The 8,378-nt window shown below is 45.3% G+C and overlaps 1 protein-coding gene across 1 annotated transcript; it reads left to right on the top strand.

Moving 5' to 3' along the window:
* Positions 1-2,288: 2,288 nt before the first annotated feature.
* LOC109740476 (F-box/FBD/LRR-repeat protein At2g04230) lies at positions 2,289-6,906 on the top strand. Its single transcript, XM_020299535.4, has 4 exons — positions 2,289-3,041; positions 3,356-4,240; positions 4,350-4,505; positions 6,337-6,906. The coding sequence occupies exons 1-4, from the start codon at positions 3,036-3,038 to the stop codon at positions 6,745-6,747; spliced, it is 1,458 nt and encodes a 485-aa protein (XP_020155124.1). The 5' UTR covers positions 2,289-3,035; the 3' UTR covers positions 6,748-6,906.
* Positions 6,907-8,378: the final 1,472 nt, after the last annotated feature.

The following is an 8,378-nucleotide window of genomic DNA, read 5'->3' as shown; positions in this document are numbered from 1 at the left end:
ATAAGTACCTGGGCTTGCCTACGGCGGCTGGCAGGATAACAAAACAAAGCTTTGTTCATTTGAAAGAGCAAGCAAGGTCCAAGGTACAAGGATATTGTGAAGATTGATGTCAATTGCGGCGAGGATGGTTCTTCTTAAAGCGGTGATTCAAGCCCTACCGGCCTACTCTATGAGCTATTTTAAGCTCACTAAAGGCTTATGTCAGAAAGTTACGGTAGTTATGTCAAAGTTTTGGTGGGATGAATCTCTGGACAAGAGAAGAATGCATTGGCAATCATGGGAGAAGATGGTTGTCTCCAAGTCTAAGGGAGGATTGGGATTCCGTGACTTGGAGCTTTTCAGTGATGCAATGCTTACGAAACAGGTGTGGCGGCTGTTGGACAAGCCGGATAGTTTATGTGCACGCGTCTTTAAAGGGACGGTACTACCCAGATGGGGACTTTTTGAAGGCGGGATGTCCTGCTAGCGCCTCCACGACGTGGAAAGCGATTATCACCGGCAAAGAGGTGCTTAAAAAGAGTTTAATCCACAGAGTTGGGGACGGAATGACTACGGAGGTATGGCATGATAACTGGATACAAGGAAGCAAAACTTTCAAACTAGTGTGTAACATTGGAAGTGACCCCATCCATCTTGTTTCTGATCTAATGAGTGATGATGGTGAGTGGAAGGAGGAGGTTATTAAGAGGACTTTCATTGCCCCTGATGTGAACATCATTCTCAATATGCCAAGACCGCGGGTGGCTATATCTGACTTTTGGGCATGGGGCTATGAGAGGTCTGGAGTTTTCACGGTGCGGTCTGCATACCGTATGCTTATGGAAGCTCGCGAGGACGGTCTAAACCAGATAGGCAGCTCCTCTCAAGGCGAGGAGGTCTGGAAATCACTATGGCGGTTGAAGGTGCAGCCAAAGATAAGAATCTTTTGGTGGCGGGTCCTTAAAGGATTTCTGACAGTCAAAAGTCCTTCTCTTTTGCTGGCGGGTCCTTAAAGGATTTCTGCTGGCTAAGGAAGAACTATGCCGAAGACATGTAGGGGAAGACCTGACATGTCCAATGTGTGGTCATCAGGATGAGTCACTTTTTTATTCTCTGGTAACGTGCGACCACGCGAAGTTATTCTGGAGAGAAGCCGAGAATTTCTTCGATTTCAAGCTACCTCGGCTACACCCAGTTATGTGGTCAAGGGATTTGCTTGATTCCAGTTTCATTGGGAAAGATCGAGCGGCCATCATTATCTCAGTTATGTGGATAATATGGTCGAGTAGGAACAAGTATACCCACGAGGAGGTCAAATACCAGCCCGGTAGGTCAATGGTTCTAGTGAAAGAGCTCATTCAAGCTCTGTACATTCCTTCCGAAGCCGTCGACATGAAAGATCTCGAGAGGGTGAGATGGAAACCGCCGGAAGAGGGATGGCGGAAAATCAATACTTATGCTACTGTTGATGTGAATGGGGGATGATCAACCATTGGGCTAGTGGCACGAGACCATGGCAGGCAACTTTTGCTAGCCAGGGCCACAAGCTGGTGGGGCTGACCGACCCATACTGTGCTGAATTGCTAGGGGTTAGGGAAGCTATGCGTCTGGCTATGGGGAAGGGTTGGACGCGGGTTACCATCGAATCGGACTGCAAAACTGTCATAAGGAGTACATGGCGACAGAGTGCAGGTCGATAGGGAGCCCAATCATCAGCGAGATTAAATCCTGTCTCCAAAACTTTCAGGTTTTACGCGTCAACTACGTAAGAAGAGAGGCCAATGAGGCTCCTCACTGGTGTGCCAGAGAGCGCATTGCGAGTGCTTCGAATGTAATTTCTTTTGATGTTTTCCCTGCTTCGTTGATTGCCTTAGTGCAATCGGATGTAAACCGTCTAAGTAATGAATAAATGCCTTGGTGGGCGGTTCTAAAAAAAAGACTTAGTACAACTTTATACTAAAGTTAGTACAAACTTGAGACACTTATTTTGGAACGGAGGAAATAGTATTTATGCATTTATACTTGGCCACACATGGCATTGTTAAGGGAAGGCAGGACCATGCTAGTTATTTTTAGGGGTAGCAGGACCATGCTAGGTAGACACATGTTGTGAACATTCATATATTTTTTCAGATTTTTTGCGAACTCGAAAATTTGAAAAAAAATTGAGATTTGAAAATTTGACTTTTGTGAGCTTGGAGCAGGTGGGAGCACTGAATATTTTCCCAAACCGCGCGTTGGGCCTTGGCCCATGCCGACATTCGTCCAGCGCAGGCCATATAATAGTATCATGCCCATCCCGGGCAGGCGTTCGGCCAGCTCCAACCAACCACACCGCCACCTATAGCCTGTTTGGCAAACTAACGGAAGGGGAATGGGAGTTTAACTCTAATTCCCTTTCCCCATCTCAATTACCAGCCCTCCCCAGATAATAGATATGTGGCACTTCTACACGTGAATTCTCTTTCCACTTCCGTGTTGAATTCCCATTCCACCTCTCTATGCCTCAAACTCCCATTCCCTCTCTCCAATTCCATCGAACCAAACAGGCTGTAGGGTTAGAGAGGGAGAGAGGGAGAGAGAGAGAGAGAGAGAGAGAGAGAGAGATCGGAGATGCGCCGGCTGCCGCCCCGCCGGTCGAGTGTCAGGGCAGCCCATCTCTTTTTCGAGCAGAAGAGGCACACAAATAAGCAGCTCTTTTTCGAGCTGCAATTCGGAACCGAAGCAGCTCCTTTTCGAGCTGCAATCCGCAATCAAGCAGCTCCTATCCGAGCTGCAATTCGACATCGACGCGGCTCCCCACCGAGCTCTAATCCGATTTCGACCCCCTTTCTGTGTAGATCACGGAAGGGGATCGAGTCCGTCTCGTGTTCAGTCTGCGAGGTGCAGTCGGAGGCGCAAACGAAGCCAATATAAATTGGCCAGTCGGCCCGACCGGAAGCCAGCAGATCTCAGACGAGACCAGCCATTCCCGAGCCAGGTTCACGGACGCCTACCTTCTCCGGCGACCGGCGGCCGCCAATTCTTATCGGATCTTGGCAGATCTACCCGGAGCCATGGGGGTGAGTTCCTTGTCCTTTTATTCTTCTGATGGAGAAGAACGCACTCGAATTAGTTGTCAAAAATGCAGATTTTGGTTTTCATCAAAGATGCCAAAAATTGACACCTTTTAGCCTTAATCAAAACTATATTTTTTGGACTATCAAAGTTGCATCTCTTCTAGTGGGAAGATGTCAAATTGCACAGCTTTGAGACTAAATCCAAATTGCATGCACCCTTAGCGACTGTAGTATGGAGAACTGCATCCATGTAATGTATAAAAACTGCATCTTTCCGACTATATCAGTTCTGATTTGTTTCCTTGCCACAAATGCAGAAAGGAAATCGAGATGATATGCTCAGCAACTTGCCTGACGACATTTTGGTTAATATTCTTGATAGACTCGATGTCACATATGCTGTCAGAACCAGCATCCTCTCCAGACGGTGGAGTCGGCTTTCTACCAAGCTTTCTCGACTGACAATAAGTATTTTGGACTTCCTGCCTCGCAATGGGCCCATATTTGAAATTGATGAAGTGGTTCGGAGCAATGCAGCTGTGGTTGAAGCAACCACGAGCATCCTGGCACACAGGGATTCTACCCGAAAAACCATCCACCTACTGTCAATGACTTTCTTCTTAAAAGACAGTGACCACATATCCATTGGACATGCTGTTGCCAAGACCATGGCGACACGCAAGGTTGAGATGGCTGAATTCAACATTATGACAGAGAGGGATGCCACTCAGTGTGACGATGATAATCTAGCCAGTTATGGGAAGAAGTTCATCTTATTCTTTGATGCTTTCCCAGATGCATTTGGTGGTCTCACACGCCTGCACCTTGAAAATTTGAGATTTGGTGAATCGGACATCACTAATGTACTCATCGTTTGTAAGCGATTAAAGGATCTACGTCTGATGAATTGTGATTCTGGGGAAACGACCACACTGCAAGTAGATCACTCCCAACTCAGTGACCTCGCCATCGGTGATTGCCTTTTTGCAGAACTGCTGCTGAACTCTGTTCCAAAACTCACACGGTTGGCCTTTGAGGGTTGGATCTCTTTCCATTATCCACTTTCAGTTGGCGATGCCCCATTGCTTGAGGCCGTCAAACTCAATAATGTTGCTCTCAGTTGGCACAAGATGGTTGAGTTAAGTAAGTTTCTTTGTGGTACCTCTGTGCGTGACCTGAAGTTGGGATTTAAATGTGAAAAGGTAAGTCAACTTGGTCGTTTTGCTAGCTGTGGCTTTATTATTTTTCTGCTCTTCTCATGACTCGTTTATTATTTTTCTGCTCTTCTCATGACTCGTTTATTCGTTGCAGATCTGGGTCCAACCAGAGTGCTTGACGAAAAGCCTGGCATCTGTTTTTCGCCAACTAAGGTTTGTGAATCTAGATGAAATTCCTGAAGGGTATGATCTGACCTGGACACTGTTCATCCTTAAAGCTGCACCCCTCCTAAAGGAGCTATACATAACGGTATATTCTTACCTAGAACTTCCTCTCTTCTTTCAACGCCATGCAGCTACCATTAGACCTCTCCCAGTGCAAGTATCATCTATCATGCAGCTATGAAGCACCGATACAGGGACACAAGAAACAGCCATGCGGCAATACTGCGAGTATATACACAGAATAATTGATTGCGGGAGATGCCTCTTTTCAAGTGTCTGGTCAGGGCTAGAGCCATGATTTAGACATGAGGGGGGGTGGGGGCGAAGAATTATAAGCTCGCATAACAAGATAAAAAAATCATGACATGTCAAGTATAGATTTTTCTCAGTGCAACCCCCCCCCCCCCCCCCCCCCCCTCCATTTTTGAGGCGTACCAAAATGTTGTTAAGACTTGTTTAGTTACAAGTTGGTAAGTTTTTTGTTTTGACATTTTTCTACGCATTTGGATTCACATCCAAGCATTCCTATCTCACCTGTCACATATATTGCACGCTAAAGTTGCACTAAGCCATTACATTAGACTTATATTAAACAAAGAACGCAATTGTATGTTGACTGATGTTTACATTTAAGTGAATAAGGTTTTATAAAGTTTGCAAATTAAAACATGCATCTAATCAATAGTAAATAAATTCAATATCTTTATGCAAGTTGTAGAAAAAAGACTAGTAGATTGTAACATGAGAAAAAGTACTATTATACCTTTGGAACTAGCATTTGATCAAGTATATGGTAATCAACTTAATGGCACAGCGCATTGGCACGTTTGCAGAAACAACAGTGATGGAGTGGTCATGATGGTGTGCCACAGCAGTGTTTCTTGTGTCTCCTAGAGCCCAGTGACTGGCGTAGCAGCGAGTGGCCATGTGATCTCTGAATATATCAGCGACATGCAGCGCTCAGTAGTAGGTAAATGAGGCAGAAAAGCTAGAAGATTTTTTAGACTTGCACAATGGCTACCAATGGGCTTTTTGGGTGAGCTTTGGTGCAGACTAAGGTGCATAGCTGCAGGAATCCTTTAGATTAGGTCTTCAAGTAATATGAGCAGTAGTTAATTAGTGATTATATACGACCATCAATACGGATCCTTGCACAATACTGCGATTTACTGCCTTGAATTGTTGTCATTGGGGGGGGGGGGGGGGGGGGGGGGGCGTATAGCCACTTTTTTCCCATCCCCTCTCTCCGCCCCTGCTTGTGCTACGTGCCTGTCAGATGCCATTTAGGTATGTCGCTCCTTAGCCTCAACAACAGCAAGATCACATCAGCAGAGCAAAGCAGCAAGCCAGCAGTCAGTGCCCAGCAGCAAGCCAGCAAGCATGCAGCAGCTCGCAGAAACGCCTCAGCAAGCAAGCACACATCAACCAGCAAGCAAGTGCCCAGCGGCCAGCGAGCCATTCATTCCCGTGCTTGTTCAATCAACCGAATAGAGGCGGGCTTTTACTGTGCTGGCTGTGCTTCCATGTCCCATGTCCCTGACATGTTGATGGTGTCCCGGCGGCATATCAGCCTTTTGGTTCTTTCCTTTTTTGATCGGAGAAGGGGATACTCTGGGGATATGCGTATTGCATGTGTATCATGTTTTGTACGCGGACACGCCGACCTGGACGTATCGGTGCTTTGTAGTCATGTAGTGCCACCTAAGCAAAAAGATAACGTGGCACTATAATTAATGATGAGAGATGTGTAGTTTCATAGCGCAAAAAGAAAAAAGAAAATTTAATGTACACAACTTCACATTGAAAGTAACATGCACATTTATACTGCCCGCTCTGAGAGGCCTTCTATGTGGATTACAAAGGGTATGCAAAATTAATAACCTGTTTCTGTTTAACCTCTGTCCTATGACGTGCAGGTGTGGGACCATCTTTGTAAAATGGTAACAGATGAGGAGAAGAGGAAGGAACGCTTGTTTAGCGAGGAGAAGGGTGTAGAGTGGGAATCATCTGCTTCTGACTTCCATCATGAGAATCTGGTTACGCTTGTCATATTTGGCTTCCAATCTGAAGAGTACATGGTGAGCTATATCAGGCGTGTAATGGAAGCAGCGACAAATCTGGAGGAGGTGTTCCTGTATCATAGGCTGGCTTGTAGGAAGTGCCTTGACAATTCTCGAAAGCAGCCATTCAAGTTCCCGTGGACCAAGAGGCAGAGATTGTCAGTGAAGAAGAGAATTACTGACGGGATAGACTCGTTTGCCATAATTCATTTCCCTACGACTGCTGGATTAAGGTCTGACCATGTGGCCAAAAAGAACTATCCGTAGTGTTTGCGTTTTATTTTTCAAAAATGTGGTGTACTTCATTCGTGTCCCGAGACTGAAACGTTGTGCTGTGGTAGTAGTAGTAGGCTGTTTGATAACTTTCAGTACTTGTGAACGAATATGATTTGCGTATCTATGTCTATGAGCCATGATCCTCAGCAAGATATTGTTTGTGTTGTGCAACAAATTTGAGTGGTTTTTGGTGATGTATGTATCCCGGCAGATGGAGGAGGATTGAGGGAATGTAAGGCGCGGCTTCGTGAGCGTTTGTTGAGGTTCTTAGCGAGTGCTTCCTCTAAGATTCTTTCTACCCTGTATGAAGTGTTAATGAAACCATTTTGAGGCAAAGATGGTACAACAAGTAAGGATACAGGCACCAGGATATCAATTTACATACCACACACACGGCCTAGGCCAAGAGGGAAGACGCGAGGCTCAAGGAGGCCGCCGTTGAGCAAGGGACGTCAATGTGCGCCCGGCCTTTGAGCAAGGGACGTCAATGGCTTGAACCTCCCTTGTCAGAGCATGGCATCGTCGTGGCAGGCTTTAAAGGTGAGATCAAGGGAGGAGGTAGCTTCTCTGAAGACGACGGCGCTCCGCCTTTTCCACATGTGCCAGCAGCAGAGAAGGACAAAGGCAGCCGGCGAAGTATCACCAGCAGCAGCAGAGAAGGGAGATAGCATATTTGATATGGTGCTGAAATAGTAGTGGAGTGTTCTAAAGAAAAATTTGCATAAAGGATAAGAACCCTATGATAAGTTATGTACTCCCTCTGCCCCAAAATAAGCGTCTCAACTTTAATATAACTTTATACAACTACATTTCCTATTTTGGTGCTAGGTCTTTGGCTATGAGATTTTATCGATCAATCAGTGTTAGGAACTAAAGAAATCTGAAGGTGTGGATTTTATTTAATCTTGTGATGTGCAACTAAACATGATGACTACTTACTTTTTTTTGAAAGATAAGACTTTATTAATTAGAAATAACGGTTACATCGTCTGTAATAAAAGGTAAAATTTCATCCATAAACTCCTCAAACAAGTCCCTACTGTTTGAAAATTTTGCTAACCTAGCAAGTTCATGAGCGACCATGTTCGCCTCTCTATTACAATGTTCAAAACTACTAAGAGGAAAAACACAAGCCAGAAAATAGTAATCATCAAAACCTACTGCCGCCGCTCCCGTAGACCGTCCTTCGTTCTTCATTGTATCAATTACTTCCATATTTGTCGAGTTAATAACAAGCCGGTTACATCCCTCTTTTTGTGCAAGAGAATGAGATGAGCCCAATCTAAGGGCCAAAACTTCATGTGTCAGAACATCCACACACCAATCAATCTTTCAGTATCCACCAACAATGAAACTTCCTTTCTCATCTCTAAGAACAACTCCAACTGTGCCCCTAAGCAGATCATGATTAAAAGACGCATCCACGTTAAGCTTAACAAAACCCGTCGGCGTCTAATCCACCCCCTTTTTCCTGGAAGCATTAGGGGTGTGGGCATTAACAAAGTTTGTCGTTATAGCACGAATCCTCATAGACCTCTGGTACGCATCTTGAGACTTTCTTTCATGAACTAATTTCCGTCTATCCCACCATAAGTACCAAGCGGTGATGGCAATCACTTCAC

The sequence above is a fragment of the Aegilops tauschii genome, chromosome 7 (genome assembly GCF_002575655.3).
Source record: "Aegilops tauschii subsp. strangulata cultivar AL8/78 chromosome 7, Aet v6.0, whole genome shotgun sequence".
NCBI lineage: Eukaryota > Viridiplantae > Streptophyta > Magnoliopsida > Poales > Poaceae > Aegilops > Aegilops tauschii.
Note: the sequence above shows the minus strand (reverse complement) of the source record. Positions and strands in the feature narration are given on the sequence as shown.

Excerpts from the sequence above, each read along its gene's own strand:
- LOC109740476 (XM_020299535.4), top strand. Across the intron at positions 4,241-4,349 it reads TGGGATTTAAATGTGAAAAG|ATCTGGGTCCAACCAGAGTG; the intron begins GTAAGTCAACTT and ends TATTCGTTGCAG. Across the intron at positions 4,506-6,336 it reads TAAAGGAGCTATACATAACG|GTGTGGGACCATCTTTGTAA; the intron begins GTATATTCTTAC and ends TATGACGTGCAG.